The sequence below is a fragment of the Epinephelus moara genome, chromosome 9, assembly GCF_006386435.1.
Source record: "Epinephelus moara isolate mb chromosome 9, YSFRI_EMoa_1.0, whole genome shotgun sequence".
Taxonomy (NCBI): Eukaryota; Metazoa; Chordata; class Actinopteri; order Perciformes; family Serranidae; genus Epinephelus; species Epinephelus moara.
Window position 1 is genome coordinate 14,125,712 of NC_065514.1, and position 21,307 is coordinate 14,147,018.

The following is a 21,307-nucleotide window of genomic DNA, read 5'->3' on the forward strand; positions in this document are numbered from 1 at the left end:
ATGGGTCCCCGCTGAAACACTTTCCCGCCGCGCACGTTCCGGACGTTGTTTGGGCTATTCACCGGTATTGCGGTATATGAAAAATTCATATCATAACGAAAATAAATACCGGTTTTTGGTACAAACCGGTATACCGCCCAGCCCTACAACAGGTGCAATGGAGAGACAAAAGCAAGACAACCCCCAAAAAGGGAAAGGTTTCACATGTGGTGGTCACAGACAGTTGCTCTCTCCTTATCCTTCCTGACTGATTCTTCTCTAGTTTTGTGTTCTGCTAGTGTCCTACCTGCAGCCCAATCAGGTTGCACAGGTAGTCCAGCTCCTCCAGGATGGCACATCCATACGTGCAGTTGCAAGAAGGTTTGCTATGTCTCCCAGCACAGTGTCAAGAGCATGGAGGAGATACCAGGAGACTGGCCGTTACATGAGTGGAGCTGGACATGGCCGTAGAAGGGCATCAACCCAGCAGCCGGACCGGTATCTGCTCCTTTGTGTGAGAAGGAACAGGAGGAGCACTGCCAGAGCCCTACAAAATGACCTCCAGCAGGCTACTGGTGTGCATGTTTCTGACCAAACTGTCAGAAACAGACTCTATGAGGGCGGCATGAGGGCCTGATGTCCTCTAGTGGGACGTGTGCTCACAGCCCAGCACCGTTTATTTCAATTAGCATTCGCCAGAGAACACCAGAATTGGTAGGTCGGCCATTGGCGTCCTGTTCTCTTCACAGATGAGGGTAGGTTCACACTGAGCACAAGTGACAGGTATGAAAGAATCTGGAGACGCTGTGGTGAAAGTTATGCTGCTGTCATCCAGCATGACTGGTTTGGTGGGGGGTCAGTGATGGTCTGGGGAGGCAAATCCTTGGAGGGTCGCACAGACCTCCCTGTCATAGCCAACAGTACCCTGACTGCTGTTAGGTGCCGGGATGAAAGTGATTGTCAGACCTTACGCTGGTGCAGTGGGCCCTGGGTTCCTCCTGGTGCAGAGGGCCCTGGGTTCCTCCTGGTGCAGGACAATGCCTGGCCTCATGTGGCCAGTGTGTAGGCAGTTCCTGGATGACAAAGGCACTGATGCGATTGACTGGCCCTCTCGTCCCCCCTGACTAAATCCAATTGAGCACCTATGGGAGGTTATGTATCATTGCATCCAACGCCACCAAGTACGACCACAGACTGTCCAGGAGATCACTGATGCCCTGATCCAGGTCTGGGAGGAGATCCCCCAGGACGCCATCCACCGACTCATCAGGAGCATGCCCAGACGTTGTCAGGAGTGTATACTGGCACATCAGGGCCATACATACTACTGAGTTACATTATGAGTCGCTGTGATAAAATTCACTCAAGTCAGATCAGCCTGTGATTTCAATTTTTTACTTTGATTTTCAGTGTGATTTTGAATCCAGCCCTCAGTAGGCTGAATTATACAGCGCACTTCAGCAAAGATTTTCAACTTGAATAATTCCTTCATCAAGATCTGATGTGTGATTCAAGTGTTCCCTTAATTTTTTGAGCAGTGTAATAACATTTATATTTATTGCATTTATTAAGAACAAAAACAAGAGCTAACGAGAAATCAACATACTTAACTAAGTAATGAAAAACAAAGGATTGCGGTATGTGCAAATTTACCAATTTCATCGTCTTCTGGGTTTTCTCGTTTCATTTTGTCTCACTCTAATGCTCTCCACACTCCTCTACACAATTTTCTCTTATGTTCAACACCGCTCTCTGGGTGGTGCCTTAGGTGGCCCCACGTGTCACCCAGAGGAGGATCCGCCACTGATGTTTTGGCATGGTTACAATATGCTGTCAAATTGAACACTGGACAAAATCAGAAGGAAATTCATGAGATATAAGCAATGTGAATTACTGACAAGGCTGGCTCAGTTTAGTCTTGCTCAGCATTTTTTTTTTCTTCCAATCTTTTATTCCGATGAATGACTGTTACACCACCCGCAGCAGCAGCAGCAGCAGCAGCAGCAGCAGCGGGCCTGGGATCCTGAAAAGATGAAAAAAACCTGATGGATTGGCCTCAGCGATGGCAGCCAAACACCCTGGCACCCGTCCAGCTCTCTGTCACCCAAAAGAAGTTGATCCCATTCGAAGTAATAAAATCAATACCAATAAATGACATATTATTCAATTACCTAACATTAAGAGGGCCAAACTTAACATTACGGAGAAATAAATTGTGATCAAAGGGACGAAGATGATGAGCGCCATGTGCTTCACTGAAGTTATGCATAGATTTTTGCAGCAAATGTATGCAACTAATCAATGAGTGAGAGTGAACCAAAGACGGTGGAAAAAACAGTGGAGTTATGAAGATCAATGTGAATTGTTCTGTATGATTGCTTGAAGTGAAAAGAGACAGGAAGTGTGTGTCGCCAGAAGTAGAATATAGAATATGTGCTTAAATGTGCTGATCTAAGGAATCCCAAAAACTGTGGGGAGCCTTGGAGTTGGTTAATACACAATAAGTTACACAGCTTTGTACACACTGGAGCTAAGTATTAGATTAGATTAATGTCATGTATCCTCAGTAAGCTCGTCTTGCTGTTGTAGGGAAAATACCACTGTAACTGTATATTTCCCTAAGTTGAAAATGTCTTCCCCAGCAGTCAAATGTGACTCGTGTCTGTATTGCCCGACCTCCCAGAAATCATCGGCTCCCACTCTGCGAAATTTCATTACGGCCAGCTCGCCAGAGTCACAATACTGCAATGACAGATTTAATCCATCATGTATTTTTTTTTCCACTAGCGTGACTTTATAAGGCAATCATTGCAGCCGCTGCTGTATCACAAGCTGTTCCATACTCAGCAGTAAAGAGAGTCATATGCCGATGTGCATCTGCGCTAACTGCAACAGGCGCTCAATTAAGAAAAGGGTGATATCACAAAAGGAGATGGCCACGCTTGCAGGCTCATCTCGGAGAGGTTTTCTCCTAAGTGATACATTTAGAATAGAACGAGTGCCGATTAAGATGTGAGGGGGAAACAATCCTAATCTTAGCGAGACGTGTGGTATCCCAGAGAGAGACGATGTGAGGGGTTTTCTCAGGAGCAGGATTTCAGGAAAATCTGAAAATAGTAAAAATTTCACAGTGATTTAAAATGAAACTCGTGCTTTATTTTTTCCAGGAGGAGCAGCTGAGGGGAGGTGGTATCTTGATTCAGATGTCCAATGCTTTGAAAAAGAAACACTGATTTCAGTCCTGCACACAGGCATTGCAGGTTTCTCTTTACCGACTTTGTAATGCTGTTACTTATTCAGTTATCAGGCTTTTTTGTTTGTTTACCTCTGATAGGAGTGAAAACAGAGTTGAAAGCAAACCTGAGCAATAGTCTTCTCCCACTCATTTTTTTTATAGAAAGCTTTTACAACTGCAGCTGCAGTGATTGCGGCGTTATAAAGTCAAGCTACGGGAAGAAAAAAAAAATACATGATGCATTACATTTGTCAATGCAGCGTTTTGTCTATGCGAGCTGTTTTTAATGGAATTTTGAAAAGAATGGGACTTCTGGGAGGTCGGCCAAACTTGCTGTAATAGAGACAGTGCACTGTAGGAACTTTCGACTACATCAACGGGTTCGCACATTTCATGGAAAATAGAGGCAAAGAAAAATACAATTACACCAGTGTTATCATTAAAGTATTAGCTGGAGAAACAATTTTGCATACACCACCCAAAAGCTGCTGCCACGCCTACTACTGAAAACATCTGCTTTTATAAGATAAGGATGCCCAAACACAAACAGTTTTATATTGTTCTCAGTTAATTTTTTTATGACATTAAACACAAAACACAAGTTATAAAAGACAGTAGATTGCATAAAGCAATATAACATAAGAAAAACTAGAGTTACCACCTTGCCTCCGTGAATACATCTAGTTGCAACATGGATGCTTCACACACATCTTCCCTCTGGCAGCACAGAAGATCTATACAATCACAGTTTCAAGGTGGACACATAAGATCAGTGTCACCAATTCTATATCTAACCAAGTATTTCCCCTTCTGTTCTTGAGTTATGACGTTGAGTAATGGTCAGAAAAGTGTTTTGCAGAACATTATGATGTCACAGTGATGTTGACCTTTGACCTTTTGGATATAAAATATCATCACTTAATCATTTCTATCCTGCTAGACATTTGTGTGAAATTTTGTCATAATTAACTAAGTAATTCCTGAGTCATGGCCAAAAACGTGTTTTGTGAGATCTCAGTGACCTTGACCTTTGACCACTAAAATCTAATCAGCTTATTCTCAAGTCCAAGTGGACGTGTGTGCCAAGTTTAGGGAAATTCTCCTGGGGTGTTCTACAGAGATTGTGTACACAAGAACGAGGTGGATGCAAGGTCACAGTGACACGGTAATATTGTGTTTATGAGAATAAACACCAAATTCTGATTAGTTCATCATTTACCCAAAGTGAATGTTTGTGCCAAATTTGGAGAAAATCCCTCAATGCATTCTTGAGATATTGCAATCGTGAGACAAATGCGGTCACAGTGACCTTGACCTTTGACCACAAATTCTGATTACTTCATCCTTGAGATGTCACATTCACAAGGATGAGCCAAACAAGGTCACAGTGACCTTGACCTTTGCCCTTTGACCACCAAAAACTAATCACTTCATTCTTGAGTCTAAGTGGATATTTGTGTCAAATGTGAAGGAATCCCCTGAAGGCAATCCTGAGATATTGCGTTCACGAGAATGGGACTGACAGATGGACAACCCGAAAATATAACGCCTTTGTCCATGGCCATGAAAGGCCCAGTGTGTAGCATCCAAGAGGATATAATAGCAGAAAGGGAATATTATATAATCACTATATTTTTTTCAGTGTAGAATCACCTGAAACTTAGAATCGTCGTGTTTTCTTTACACGAGGATGCTTTATATCTACATAGTGAATGGATCCTCTTTCATGGAGGTCGCCATGTTTCATCGCTATGTTTCTATAGTAGCCCAGAATGGACAAACCAAACACTGGCTCTTAAAAGGGCCCTTTGAAATCTTACGTTACCTGAAGGCCACATGCAGGCTGAGAAGTAATTGTAAGTTGTAGCCATATTTATCAAACATAAATGTCTAAGTTGTAAAGATTCTGACGGACTTATCATTGTACTTCCCAGAGAGAATTTTTCAGACTCCTCCAGCAGATACGCATCCCTGACCTCTTCCTCTCTGTGTCTCCTTCTTTCTCCTTCCACTTTCTTCCCTTCTCCAGACGCTGCAGATGGGTATAAAACATTTCTCCGGTCTGTTTGTGATGCTCTGCGTGGGCGTGGCCTTATCTCTACTGACCACGATAGCGGAACACATTGTGTACAAGCTGGTGATCCCCAGGGTCAAGGAGCCACGCTTCAAATACTGGCTGCACACGAGCCAGGTACTGAACTCACACACCAACACACACATGTCCAACATAGTGAAGCACCCTTTCAGTCATGAGGTGAAGAACCACAGTACACCAGAAGAGGTGAACTGTGGTTCAGATTAATTACTTACTACTTATTTACAGTAAACATGTGACAGCTAATGTGTTGCTTGTTTTCCAGAGATTACACCGGGCCCTCAACTCAGTCTTCACTGATGACAAACTGCCGACTGTTACCAAGCCCGAGAAGAGGTACTGTCCCCGTCATTAAAGGCCTGACTCAACACAGTTTCAGTTCAGTTCAGTAAATTCCAGCACACTGCTTTGATATGTTCCTAATTAATATTTCTTTAATTAATTTTATTTTAAATAAATCCCTTCCCTAACAGATTGAACTCAATATGAACTGAGCCCAGTGGTGTTTTAATTATTTATGACCCATTTAGTACATTTTGTTTGGACTTGGGACTTAAGTTCATTAAAACTCTTTTCACACAAGGACACATCAGAGGCAGGCTGGCTGCTGACTTAAGGCAGCCCCGAAATGTAAGTAATGCTGACTAAACAAAAGCTGGTTTTGACTGAATTTTCAGACAGTCAACTAAAGAAAAAACGCTAATTAATCAGTGTTTCCATGTTGATATTAGGAGGTTCATCAAGATAAACAGTTGGTGGCGCTAATTCTCAAGTCAGATGCCATTAATATATTTTTCAAATCCAAATGAAAACAGACTTAATTTTACATGTTGAGTTCTAGGGCTGTACCAAACCTAATTAGGTCAGTCGATTCAGATTCAGCCATTTAATACCATTATTCAACTTTTTTTTTCTCCACATTAAGTTTAAAAGTTGGAACAGGGTATTCTTTGGGTGCTTTTACACTTACCCTGTTTGGTTCGTGTCAATCGAACTCGAGTTTGTTTGCCCCCTAAGTGCGGTTCGTTTGGGCAGGTGTGAACACAGCAATCGCACTTGGGTGTGCACCAAAACAACCGGACCGAGACCTTCTTGAAGAGGTGGTCTCAGTCCAGTTACAAACAAACTCTGGTGCGGTTCATTTGTGGTGAGAACGTGTTCTGCCCTCGATCTGAACCAACTGCAGTCACATGACACATTGTTTGGGTTAAACATGAGCATGTTACAGTCCTGGAGNCATTTGATCTGGTCCACTTGTAAATGCTGCCGTGAGAACATGAACCAACTCTAGGCAGTTATACAACTTTGGAGCAAAATTAGTCCCCAACCAAAGCAAGACAACTCTAGGTCTGAAAGCACCCTCACTCCTTACAAAGTGGTAACAAACTCGTGCACCGTGTGCAAAATGCAATTTATTTTCCCACCACTTCAAATTTTGAAACACCATGAACAAAAACTTTATTACAAACAGCAAACAGACAAAGAAATTATTCAGATTTAAGAAAGATACCATGCTGATTCTGGAGTGTCACCCACTTGCTGTAACCCAAAAAAGCATCTCAGGAAGCCAGTTTTCCAAACTTTAACAGCCCATTGGCCAAATTATCAGGCTGCGAATAAGTGACATCAATTAACATCCGAGTGGCAGTTAAGGGACCCATTTTTAATCAGAAATGAAATAGAATGGTCAGTCTGTTAGAAGCTAATTATCAGTAAGGGAAATTGAGGAATTAATCTCAGGCTGACGTCACCGACTATTGTTTGGCTCAGTGGGTGAGAGAGGGAGATTTAGTGAATCATGAAAGCTTCTTTTTGGTCAGTTTCAAAGTCTTTTCAAATGTTGCCTGGGCGCACTTTGTCAGGGTTTATGTAACTAATCTGGACAGTCATTTTGACACCACAACAGTGTGTGTGTCACAGCGGAGCCTCCTTTTCTTCACGTTTGGCCGCTGCTCACATCGCTGTGTCACTCTGGAACTTCCACCTTGCTATCAGATAAGCATATCTGATGTAGGGCAAGCAAAGTGGGACATTTATTACTCCTTTTAAGGCCTCCGAGGGGGGATCAAAAACAACCCTCAAGCTTTTGCTCGGAGCTCCATTTCATCTTTCTTCTGTTTGATGCTGCTGTATTCCGTTTCACACCTATTCCTACTTAACACCACGCACGGAGGGGACACTCAGGTGGAGCACTCAAAGTGGGGATTAAATACACGTAATAATTATGGAGCCGAGGCCATGTGAGGGATGCCTGTGGTAATGAGGATAGATTACCTACTGCTGCATAATTAGGCTCATTCAATCAAGCTCTTCTGCATCGAGCCTGCACGCTGTCTAAGAGTCAGAAATTATTACCGTCATATTGTCAGCGTCCCGCAGAAACCGCGCGTGTCAGAAATGTCTGTTTTGCAAGCAGTGCACTGAAAAAGGATCATCTTTTTCCATTTATGTGTATGAGGTTTATGCTGGAGAGGGTTCCAGCTTCAAGAAAATACACCTCTGCTGCCCACACTACAGTTCATCTTACAAAGTGCTATACATACACCTGTGTTTCATCAGCATAATAAAAAGGAGGCATTATGATACTGAATGGAGCATATGGGTAAAAATCAAAGTGGCTTCAAACGACTACTTATGATGGAAGCATAACATATTTCATTCCCTAACTGCGCTAACAAGGACGTGGAAAAGCCCAAAGGCATCAGAGGAGTGTCGGTCTGAGAGAATTAGGAGCTGTGTCTGTAAAACCATGAAACACTCTCCGATGTCCAATTAAGATCTTGTGATTTAGTATCAAACGCAGTGTTGAGATCATGTAGCTCCAGAAAAGACCTTTAACCGACACTAAAACAAGATCATTTGTCACTTTTAGTAGATCAGCTACAACTCAGCTGCTATATTCTCTGTAATCGAGGAATTATATAGGATAGGTCCCCTGCTCCCACTGTCCATACTGATTATTTAAGTTGCCTTTTTTTGCATTATATTTTAAAGCAATTTTAACGTTTATTTTTTTCTTGTTTTTATTTTACTGATTGGCCTATGGATTTATAATATCTGAGGGCATATGACCACATAGTGCTTTTTCTTTGGCAGAAAAGCAGTGGCAGGGTGCTGGCGAGCCCTTCATCCCAGCAATTCATAAAAAAAAAAAACACTCCCAGCACTCTTTTAATGACACGCTACATACAGGTTTTGTTTCTATGAAAAACAATGCTTTGACAATTAGCTATGTAGCTAATGTGACATCAACAGAGGCTTCACTACACAGTTAACAACAAGCTTGCAATGCGTACAGTGATAAAAGCACCAGCAACGCTCACCAGCAGCATTCAGTGTCCGGCCAACCTGCTCCCACAGATGGGTTTTTCTGTCATTGTTATCGTAGTTTCTGACTGAGGCAGGATTTATACTTGTGCGTCGGGTCTATGCAGAGCAGACGCCGTAGCCTACTCACATGGCCTACGCTGTGAGCATTTATACTTGTGCGGCGGTGTGTCTGTGTCACTCTGCAGTTACACTTCAAAAAAAATTGTCGGCGGTAGAGTTTCTGTGAAGTGCTGTTAAGTTTAATTGATTCAAAACACACCTTAAACATGGCTTAATAGAGACAATTTCAAACACAAGTACACAAATCAGCTTCACTATAACTCGCAGCATTCACAGACAAACACTTGTCTTTATCTGGACACATTTTCCCCACAAATACAACATGCTAATGTTTTTAGCACAAGCCTATGGCATTTTGCATTGTATAAATTAGCCTAGTGGCTAGCGGACTTTTCCTCTGCTCATATGAAGCCAGGATAAATCGCACACAAGACTTAGAATACTATTTTGAGGGGGCTTTATTGTCTTCACAATTTATTGTTTCCTATCTGTGAAATTAAAGTAAATAAAAGCTTCGTTTCTACTGAGGGAAATGGTTTCAGCTCACAAAAATAGACTAGGTCTGCATAGCTGACGGTGTAGAGTGTAGAGTATAAATCCCGCTTGACACATCACACAGCTTGGGATAGACACCAAAGGAGCAGCAGTGAGGACACCAGCACTACATTTAAAGATGGTCAACTTGAAGCGCTCAGAGCGACTGCACAAAGAAGCTGAAGTGCTCTGAAAAAAGGCGCTGCATCAATAGTTAAAAACATTGCAGCTGTGTGTCATTTATCAGATTATATCCATGTATAAAATCATGCAATGTCTGCGTCGTCTTGGAAACAGTTTGTTGTGCATTTGATTCCTCTCTTCCGTGGGCACATGCATTTTTCATCAAAAGTTCAGTTTTTGGGCAACAGGAGCATCTCTGCAGTGTCGAAATAATTGGCCATTGGGATTGTGCTTCCCTGTTTCGCTCCTGCTGTTTAATTCTTGCATAGCACACCATCACAACAATTTGAAAGAAATTACCATCACCATCTATCTACTGGATAACACAAGTACACCAATTCTGAAATTAACATTTTCACCGCCCACAGGGTGGCAAAGGAGGTCACTTAAAGCTGCGCAGACCTGCTGGTAGGGATTCAATATCTTGCTCAAGGACACTTCAGCAGGGTGCATATCCTTTCTGGTGCACCTGTGTGCTGCTTGTTGGAGGACAGGGTCCGTATTCACTGTGCTACAAGCTGACAGACATCTGTACTAACAGATGGGTTGGAAAATACAGATCAATGGTAAAAATCCATTCTGTTCATGCTGAGGATGTAACGTAGACAACTGCTGGATAGGGAAACATGTCCTGAGACAGAGAGGTATCCGGACGATGTGAGCAGCTTTTGGATTCTGCATTTGTGTGTGTCTAACAACTCTGTATCTACAGTAGGTTGCAAAATTGTAAATTTGTAAAACCACTGCTTATTTATAAAATCAGCATTTATGAAAATGTAAATGAAGGACTGGACAGATCTTAATGAGAGGAATCTGGTGATGCTGCAAATTGGACGTAGGAGGAACCAAATATCTCAGAAAATTATGTGGAGGACTCTGAGAACTGTAAATGGTGTGGAGGAGGAGGAGGGATCTGGCCTCTCTGAGAAATACAAACAGGGTTATCCTCAGCAGTTGTGAAAACTAATTTATCTCTCCATAAATGATGAGGGGAAAAACAGGCTGACTTGCAGTTGTGCACATAAACTCTTCATGTACAGATTGTAAAACAAAGAGCTGCATTTGCTTCCAATTTGGACACTGAGACGCCCTCTGATGTCACCGAGCGAGCCCAATAACAAGCTTTACATTTAAAACCTCGTGTGTGTACTTTCCTCTTGAAAAATAATGACAGTGTGAAGGACACCCTAACACTGCAGGAAGAAATAATGATTTGTATTTCAGCATGCTTTCCAACTGCTAAACACACTTTGCCGACACTGCATGGTGCACAGTTCCCTTTCTGACCCTGATATCATTATTTCTTGCGGGAAAAGTTAGAGTTTATATTTTCCAGTGAAATGATGTGAGCTCCATCTCAATCATCCCGTCCGTCCACCCGATCCATCATGAAAGTTGAAAGCGCTCCTCTTTGACACATGGACTCCTAAATGTTAAGGAAATTAACTTAGAGGAAAAACAACAAAGGAACAGGGCTTTTATGTTGTGTGAAAAGATCAGAGGCTGTATTAATAAGACGGCTTATCGTTATTTGCATCGCACTTTTCCAAGCTGCCACAGAGTGCTTTCAAAATGAATAAATAAGAAACAACAGATGATTCATCAATAAAGCAAAAACAATGCACACAAAGCAAAAAAAAAAAGGTCAAGAGGAGTTATTTATGGATAAAAACATGAAAGCAGGTCTGTAAAGGTTAGTTTTAGGGGGTGATTTAAAAGCCTGCTTTTCCACATTCATTGAGTACTAATGGCACAAAAGCTCAGCCAGCAATTGTTTTTAATATAGATGGTCAAACCAATCACCAGAAATATGTTAGCATTGTATATTCCTGCAAGCCGCGGATACATCACATTTGTGTGTTATTAAGTAGCAGTTAAATTAAAACCTCTGTTTCTTTACATTTTAACTACAATGTGGTTAATGTCTGGTTATATTCAGGTACAAAAAGTATTTGGTTATAGTTAGGAGAAGATCATGTTTGGGCTTAAACTAAACAATTTTTGTGGTGCTACCCTGGTGGAAACACAGTGGCAGATCGCGAAAACAACAACCATGTTTGGTGGCCAAAAAGCCCAAGGTATACTCATACGTTGGTTTGTGTGATATCTTACAATTATACAAATACAACAGTTTGTGTGATATTTGAGAAATTTGTGGCCCACAAATGGCGTTACATACATAACATAAAGTTACAAAGGTTTAGGAAAAGAAACACGGTTAGGCGTTCTCACGTTTCGGCAAGTGAAGGAAAGTAGGTTAGGTTTAGTTAAAGAGACATGGTGACAGCGTACCTTAAGGCCCATTTATGCTCAACGTTAAATACGGATCCGGATACGGACAGAGCCTTCTGTCCGTGCTCCGCGTTCATTTCGTCCGTATTTCTGCACGTTTCCATAAAGCTTACGGATACGGGCTAAGCGGAGCAGTACCACCGGAAACCGTGGGGGCAGTGTTGCTGTCACTACCCGATACGTAGCTCTAGTGAGACACGAAGAAGAAAGTACTAGTACAAGAGAAAAGAATTCTCCGTCCTCCAGTCGCGATGTATTTAACAGCCTCACCGACCACCGCCTCCTACAACGCTGCCTCTGTTTTGTCTTTTATGCAAGAGGTACATTATCAATATCTCCTCCACAGTTGCCATGCTTGTTTTTGAGTTTGTTGTTGTCATAAACTTTTGACTCTGGGCTGCCCCCTGGTGGATATATTGGTTAACATCCACGCCAACGTAAAGGGCGTATGGAAGTATGTGGGCAGTGACGGTAACATCGTTTGAAACGGACGTATACATTTTCGTACATAAAGGGAGCATAAATGGGCCTTTAGAATCACTCAAAGTTCACTTGGGTTGGTTCATGCAGTTCCAAACACCAGCATCTTGGCCAACACATTCTCACTCCGACCTTGTCACAGGTGTCTTGCTTCGGTGTCACAGCCTCTACCATTCCCTCAGCCTGCCGTTGACAAAGTCAGGTCATATACCACGTCACATTTAAAACGTTGATGTGATAGGTATGTAACGAAATTGTGGTTTGCAGAAACGTACAATGCCAACACATTCTCACTCCTACCTCATCACATATTGATGTTTGGTCATGGACTTTCCATGTCCAGATACAGCATGCAAGGTACCCTGGGTGTGTTGGTTGTTGACGTTCTGGGACACTGTGTTCTGCCTGTTACATGCATTGTCTTCTTTCAAAATACACTTCCGTTTTCACAGGAAAGTTACTGTTTCCATACGGTCTCTTTCAAAATAAACGTACTACAAGTAACGCATGTGGTTGGGTTTAGGCAACAAAAACACATGGTTAGATTCAGGAAAAAAGAACAGGGTTTGGCTTGGGTTAGGGTTACAGGATGCAAACACCACTCTCCTCATGAAAGTCAGTTTGTTGGACCCATCCACCACCCCTACCGCCTACCCTACTTGGACTTTCGCTGCCTTAACTTTTGTTCTTGTCTCGCCGACTGGCCGTGTATCATGCCAACATTAAAGGACGGCTTTTTTCATCAGTGTCTGACGCCGCAAGTCACTGCCGAAGCGCTGGATTTCACGACTTCAGAGTGAGACCGAGATGTCTTGGCAGAAAGTCCTGTGTTTTGTGACCAATCCACCACCCCAACCTGCTTTCGTATGCAAACTACTTCCTTCTTTACTCTTGTCTGCGCATTTTTCACGTGATCGCAGCCTTCTCGATTACCTGGGTTAAACACAAATTACTGGCTCATGATCATGTAGGTTATAGACGAAATGTGGTGCATTACTTTTTACTGATATACATACAAATGGTGCATGAGAATACCCTGAAAAGCTATTGGAAATACAGCAAAAAATGCACCCTCAAGATCATCTGGCAGCTGTGATATAGTGTAATTAGTTAGAGAACATCTGCTACAAAGTGTATACATTAACACCAATACATAATGCCTATACAGATACTGAAATGGGAAGATTATCTTCAGACTGAAGGCTCAAGAGATCTGATCATGTTCACCACATTGCAAAATAGTCTCTCTTTCATTGCAGCCATGATGTAAGCACAGGTGCCTTCTTGTCAAAAGGTGCATATATCATTTTAAGACAAGATTCTTTTTAAGTTTGTATTCTGACGTCTCATCCTTCAGCTTAAGGTTTCTTTTGATGTCAGGAGTATCTCATTAGATTCTTCTTGTCACTTTTTTTTTTCATCACTGGTGAAAACACCTTTGATTCTGAGAGTTCTTCAGTTAGGCTTCAATTCACACGAGCGGGAAATCTCTCTTCTCGACTCCTTAAATGAAACTGTGGTTATTTCTCAGCTAGCAGATCTGGTCCAAAAGATGTGAACAGTTTCTTTTTAGGGGGAAAACCAAATTTAGTTCTTTTCTAATACTCAGGCAAGTCAGACCTATCCTATAAATGACTGCAGGAAACTTTAGAGTTGACAGGGAGTACAGTATATATAATGTTGTATTGGTGCTTTATATACCTACTAGGTTGTGTTCTCATTTTCCATGCTAGAGAGCACAGAGTGATCTCAGGGGCTTTAAATAATACTTTAAGTTTATGTTCATAAAAAGTTTTTTAAAGTTGACTTTTTTATATTGTACCATAGCTCTCCCATTAAAATTCAATACTAATCTATTTACTTCTCTACCATTCTTATGAATATAATTTGTCTTAAAATGCAACAGTACTTGTTTTATTTGTTTGAGTAAGAACTTTTAACTCACTGTTGGCTCAACAGAACACGTTGTAATACTATTTTAACTGAATAAAAAAGAAACAGAAATACCATAAAGTCGATTACGTATTAACCCGATGATAAATATTTCCATTATAACCACATATTTGGAATAAATTATCTGGACAGAAGCTAGGTCTGCATATATTTCCGTAGCTTAGTGAAGCATAAAAGCAAGGACACTCGCTGGTATTTTCTCTAAACCCAACATGACATCAGCCTTGTGTAATACCCAATCACGTATTGCAGATGCCACTTTCTGTCTGCTTTCTTCCAACCAAATGCTTATGCTATTTAAAAAAAAGAAAGGCGGGGGAGGGTATGGGCAAAGGTCCAAGGTGACTTGATGTTGCAGGAGTTTTTCATGGTCAGTGCAATCAAAGGAATTGATATGTCACCAGGAACAGCCCTGTCTGGCTCAGTTTGTGTAGCTTTAAAGCTCAAATGAAACAGCTTTGAGATATTTTTTCCTCTATATATATATATATTTTCTTTGCACATGAAACCTAATTTTGCAGGATGAATGTGCTGAAAAGGAGACAGGACAAATGCTGTAAAATGAACACTGATTGAGGACCGCTCAGGTCCTTCATCACTCCCTGAAGCAGCCTGAGGAGAAAGGATTTGTCATGCGACATACTGCATGTTTAAGCCTGCATAGAACATGACATTAGTGATGTTGTGCCGAACTGACACCTCGCACCTCCCACCCACGGCACTGCTGCTGGTGCTCATTAGCTTCAAGACGAAGGTAGACTTCCTGGTTGGATGGGAGGCGTTGGTGGGGTCAATGCTGGTGCCGTAAGAAATTAATTGGACTTGAATTTGAATTCTAACAGTGAGCCTTGACAGTAAGTGGATTCTTTTTTTTCCTTTAGTACCTGCAGTATGTGGGGGGCTATTTATTGCTATTTATCAATGCTTATTTGCATTATATATGACATGATTATGTCTGAATCCAGGCATTGGCTGCTCCACCTGCAGCATCACAGTCCTGCACCATGTTTATTGGATGTATAATTCCTGCTCAAATATAATGACCATGTTCTGACCAAATGGTTTACGAATGTGACCATTATGCCAGCAAGTCAGACCAAGAGGGAAGAAGGTCACACAGTAAAGATGACATGACTAATATACACAGAAATGCATCCAATCCACCAAACTGATAGAGCACACTCATACACAAACCAGTCAAACCAAGCCCCGCCACAACCCAAACACCTTTGAAAGAGCCTTATATGATTTTGGTATACATTTAAATAAATGTCATCATGGAGGCCAAGACAATCAAATGAAGGGTCTTGGCCCAACATGACAGGAGTGACCTTGTTTATTACATAATATAACACAAAATCTACATCATAGACACCCCCAAGAGGAGAATCAATCATTAAACCTAGTCTGTCTATTTCGTCAACAGCAATGCTAATGGCTCTGTACTTTGACACAGCAATGATTGGAGTTGAATGTGCAAGTCAGCATGCTAACATGCTTATAACTGTCATTGTTAGCATGTTCTGAGCAATTGTGAGCATGGTAGCAAAATTAATACAAAAAATAATGGGCATAGCCATCGTGATATTACACATCGGCTTGTAGACTCTTGTTTTGGAGCATTGAGTTCAGCATTTTGGCCAATGCCATCTTGGATCTTTGGAGCCAGAAGTGACCACATTTGGACAAGAGATTGAAGCTGTGTAGAAGCAAAGAGTAAATCTGACTGTCATTTAAAGCAGCCATGTTCTTAATCATGCATAACTTTAAACCTTAATCAAATGTAAATGAGTGAGTTATATAAACGGTCGTATTAGCTATAGAGACCAAAATTGTTTTGTTTTTTTTTAACCAGGCTGGAAACATGATTACTTACTTACTTGCTGTAAAGCTGGGCATTTTAACATTGGGGTCTATGGGGATTGACCCGCTTTTGATGCCAGCCTCAAGTAGCCATTCGAGGAACTGCAGTTTTTGGCACTTACACGTTGGCTTTATTTTTCAGCCCTAAAGGTTGATGCTTGAAATTCATCCCTGTACAATTGTCATGAATGGGAAAATTAGCTATATAGACAAGGAATTGTTTTAACCAGGCTGTAAACATTCAGCTGTAAAGCATTTTAACATGGGGGTCCATGGGAATTGACCTGCTTTTGGAGCCAGCCTCAAGTGGCCATTCAAGGAATTGCAGTTCTTGGCACTTCGGGTTGGCTTTGTTTTTCATCCCTGGAAGTTGCTGCTTGGTTAGCAATGACAATTTGCTAATTAGCAGTAAATACAACTGCGGCTGACTGGAATGTCTTCTGTTTAGCAGGTATTTGGTCAAACCAAAGCAATGGACAAATAACACTATGACCTGATGAGAAGGAGGGTTAAGGTTGAGGTCACCCTAAAAAGAACATGAAGGTGTTACCCATAATGCAATGCAATCCATCCAATATTTGTCCAAGATATTTCACAACAAATTCCACCTTGTGTTACTTGTATTTCAGTCTGGACCAAAGGCATAGACTGACAGACAAACCAATATTTCCACCCCTAGAGCCAACCTGCCATGTAGCTGATAAAATAAAAACATATCACATATAAACTAGCAGAACAATACACCCAGGGACATGCATGAAAAAAGGATTTTTCTTTTGATGGGTCATTGAGGGAGAGCACTTGTACTGTAAAGTGTTCTCTTGGAAAGCATTCATACTGGTTGTTGTTTTCCTCCAAGAATCTCGACGTGAGCCTCTTAACAATAATGTCTGGAACGTTTCCATACAGCAGTAAAGAAAAATGGTCTTCACTTTACATTCTTGTTCAAGGTCTGGTCTCCCTGAATTGCAACATGCACAGAGTGTAAGCACAGGGTTAATATTACCTGTGTACCTTGAGATATACCATCTGAGCCACTGATTTTATGTAGGATTCAGTCTGGAAACAGTCGGATGATACAGTCTCCCACACTGGCATTCTCTGTAAGAAAGAAAATTGGCCCCTAACATTTTTCTATGTATCTTGCTTTTCTCCAGGTGCAATGAGGGAAACAACCAGTCAACATCTTGGAATCCTGCAGAGTCCTCCCACTGCAACAGACGAAGGGTCCTTCCACAGGAGATGCAGAATGACCTGGAACGCCCATCCTCCCAGGATCTTCCTCCACCACCACCCCCATCTCCCCTGCCCCATCCCCATTCTCTTCCCCTACTGGAGAAACACCTACCCATAGTAACCAACTCTAATGGTCGCTCTGACCTGTCAGGGCGGGGGTTGGGCCAAGGACTGGGGCCAGGACAGGGGGGCTCGGTGCAGGGCATAACACCAGGATCATGTCGGGGATTGGGTGTGGGCGACTGCGGCCCCGGGCTGGGCGTGGGCCGGAACCCGCTGGTTCAGGAACTGTCAGAACTGGAGGGTCAAATCCTCGTAATCAAGCAGCAGTTACAGTCAGCCATGAGGAGGAAGCGAGAGCTAGAACAGTACCAATCAGAAAACCAGCAAGCAAACCAGACTGCACCCAGTCAGCCCACTACGCACCAGTCTAACCAGTTTGCTCAGTATACCCAGTCCCACCAGCAGACTAACCAACACACAAACAAGCTCCCGGAGTTCTGAAGCTTTTTTCCTTTGTTCTTCCCAGAGAAACCTGGTTAGACATGGGACGAGTTTCCAAAACTTCTGGAAAAGGATCCTTGTCTGAATTTTGGAGTTGGAACCTTCACAGAATTCTGGGAGCTCAATCCTCCGTTCAGGCTCAGGAGGTCCCCCGAACGCCGGACTGAAACATTCTCCAGGGATCAGATCCTGCTGTGTAACTCTAGCAGAACATTTCCTGACCATTGGAACGTGTGATTCACTCAGACAAGAGGCACTGGACAAAGGTGAACCAGGGACCCTGAACCAAATCTGTTCTCACTAGCTTGTTGCTGTCACTGAAGAGCTGTGCAAACCTTCCTCTTCTTTACCTCCCTTTCCCCCCATTTTCTTCACTCACTGATCCCTTCATTTTTTTTCTTCTATTTCCATTCCTACTCCTCTCTGCTCCATCCTCTTGTCCGTCTCATCTCTTCCGTCTAAGCCTTGTCTCTTCAAGGGTACAGATTTGCTTGCCGTGATGATAAGCTTGATCATAGATATGAGGACTGGTATTTAAGCTTAATGGGCTAATTCACCTGAGTCTTACGCTGAGACTCATTGAGAGTGTACATGACCTGGAGTTGAACCCACCCAGTTAAGTCTTTATGGCTTCATGCTGAAACCTTGTATCTTTAAAGGGGAAAGAAAAGAAATGCAGCTGCTGATGATTGGTTGATTTCACCATCGATGACCTAATGTTTCTGGACTTTGCCGATGCATTTGATGTGGATTAGGTCATGTTTTTCTCATGCCCGTTTTCGAGGGTCAATGGGACCATTGTTACGAGTAAAGAAAAAAGGTATAAAGCTTCAGCAAGACACCTCTATATTCATTAAGAACATCTGGTTGGCATCTTGTGGTGAATCATAGGACAAAATCTTATTTTAGGGATCACTGTATAATGTTGTCCTGCACTTCACCGATGCACTTCTAGTTTCTTAAAGAAAGCTGCACCTACAAGTCATAGTTTAACTTGTCAGAGTTTGACTTATGGTCTGGATGTTTTTCGTCTTTATAATGGCTTCGGGGTTATAAACACAGGATGTGAGGAAGTAATACATTAAATGGTATTAAGTCCAAGAGTCTTCAGCCTTTTCAGTCAGGGACCCAAAAACAGGACCTTTCTACCCAGCCTCTTGAGATCATACCGGTGCTTTTGCAATCTCTGGACACAACCAACACAGAACTACCACTCAGTTTTTTTTAGGTACAAGCCCATTCTTGGATAGTAAATGTAAACATGAACATAGACCACTATAGTCGAACTCTGACATCTTATTTGGATCTGATGATCATTCACGACTGAACACACTGAAACAGTCCCTCTGTGATGAGACCTGTTTTCTTGCATCTTTTCTGTTTTGCGTTTGGATGTGTTCTGTTATTAAAAACTTACCTCTCTTCTTTGCACTTAATTTAATTGAAACATTTTTTCTGACTACCCTACACGTCAATATACAGTCCAGTACATATTAAAAAAACAGAATGTAGGACACTGAGAGTCTTTCCTCCGCGTGTATAGTTACATCTGAGTTCAGTTTTTAATTATCACGCCTCCATAACCTTGAAAAGTGTTAGACATGAAGTGACTCCTCTCAGTTTTCTAAAAGCATCAAATCAAGACCAGACTCTTGATGATTTCAAAAGACTATTATATCTTTTATTTTTTCCCAAGGACTTCAGGGATGTGCTTTCACTGATAGGAAGTTTCCAAGTCCTGATGTGTCAATGAAACTGCAGGTACAGAACAACGGCTGACGTACAGGACACATCAATCAAACTGTGCATTGAGGATTTATTTGCTGGAATATTGATATTTTTGTGTGTCGAGTTGGCCGTTGAGATTCACCTGCAGTTACTCATTTCCTCCCATCTTAATGGATTCCATTATGGTTTAAAAAACACCCTGCAGCTATATACATAACCAACCCACACAGAGCTTTGCTTCCCGCCTTGAAACGATATTTGGTTCTTGCACTATTCTTCACTCATATTGCTAGGGGACAGCAATTTGGGCAGGAAGGCGTACTCAGAACAGCCAAGGATGACATTTTATAAACACACGGCATGGTCAAATACTGCCACACACACACACACACACACACACACACACACACACACAAACAGTCCCTATCTATTTAGCCAGTGTGTCTGCAGGGTAAGCGCAGGCTGTCACAGCTGAAATGAATACCTGACAGAGCAAAAGAGCAAGTGCACTGGCTGAGCCGTCAGCTTCCTTTGTGTCTCTGTGTGTGTGTGCCTTGCTTAGCGGTGACATAAACATCACTGAAGTCACTGCGGTTGTAACAGGATGAATCAACAGAAAAACTAAATAAGATCCTGGTTTTAGCATATCTATGCTCATTCCAATCACTTGTCTGGGAAGCATGTGTAGCTGAGTGTGATGTGCAGAGGAAAAGCCTGCCTCACAGGTTGTTATAACATGAGGGGGGAAAGGGTCATATTGATATTGATTTTTTGGGGTCTGTCTAATCAAAGGTTGCTAAAACTAAATCACATTTTTCTCCTTACTTGTTCTCAAAGACAACAGTTTGGGGCAACAGGATTCTTCTAATAAATTGCACGCATTAGCATTTGTTAGTTCACAAAAGAAATGTCAGGTTTCGTCCAAGAACAACCCTGAAGGTGTACTAGTCCTCTCAGAAACTTTCTATTATCATAAATTCATTGCATGCTTGAGCACATATTGGAAGAACATTTAGAGCAAGATTTCTTTCCCCTTAACTGAGCCTCCTAGGGTGCACCTCCCTCCAGACTGTGTATTGCATACTGTATCCTCTATATTGTTGTTGCTCAAACTGCAGCCAATGTTGGCGCTCAGAAACATGACATGGACTGCATGCATTATATTTTAATAATTTGAAGTCCATTTCAATACTTACACAGTCATTCGTTTACTGCTAATACACAAGGAGGCTGCATCAAACTGCCCCCCTAACAAGCGTCTAGCTCAAGTTAGCAATTTCGGTTGACAACTTGCAACTCCCTCAATCATATGTTGGTTCCCTAAACTGGCACTCAATCATAAAAACTGAGCACCCCTGCTCTACGTGTACCACCAAATGTTTAGAGGTCAGGTCACATCACACTTCTATCTTCCAAATATTCGTTTCCCATTCACTTCAATCGAAACCAGGGCTCCCCTTTGTGCAACTCTGTGTGTATGTGCACAATAGAGCTAAGAGAAAACACTGACGCATTGTGTTTTTATAGTGTGTGCCATCACCCTGTTTAGTATGCTGCACCCCTCCCTCTGTCTTGGGGGATGACTTGGCCAACCTCATCAGGCAGTTGGCTGACATGGGAGGGTTGTTGGCTTGATTAAGCTCACCTGGGCTTTCCTGGCTATAAAAGCTGCCCTGTGTGTTAACTCACTGTCTGCCTTACCACAGCAGACATCCACCCTGCGTTGCTGCCTTTTGGTTTTGTGCCATAAATATCGCCACAGCTCACCTGACACATCCATGCATAGCTTTCATTACTAACTACTCACTTGAGTTAATCTTAGTTTGATAAATTGA

General features: G+C 42.1%; 1 protein-coding gene across 1 annotated transcript in view; it reads left to right on the plus strand.

Moving 5' to 3' along the window:
- The window catches only part of grin3a (glutamate receptor, ionotropic, N-methyl-D-aspartate 3A), a 72,340-nt gene extending 53,253 nt beyond the window's left edge, over positions 1-19,087 (plus strand). The window contains exons 8-10 of the mRNA XM_050052557.1: positions 5,244-5,405; positions 5,575-5,645; positions 17,162-19,087. Coding sequence (XP_049908514.1) covers positions 5,244-5,405; positions 5,575-5,645; positions 17,162-17,744 — 816 coding nt within the window. The 3' untranslated portion in view covers positions 17,745-19,087. The remainder of the gene's footprint in view (positions 1-5,243; positions 5,406-5,574; positions 5,646-17,161) is intronic.
- Positions 19,088-21,307: the final 2,220 nt, after the last annotated feature.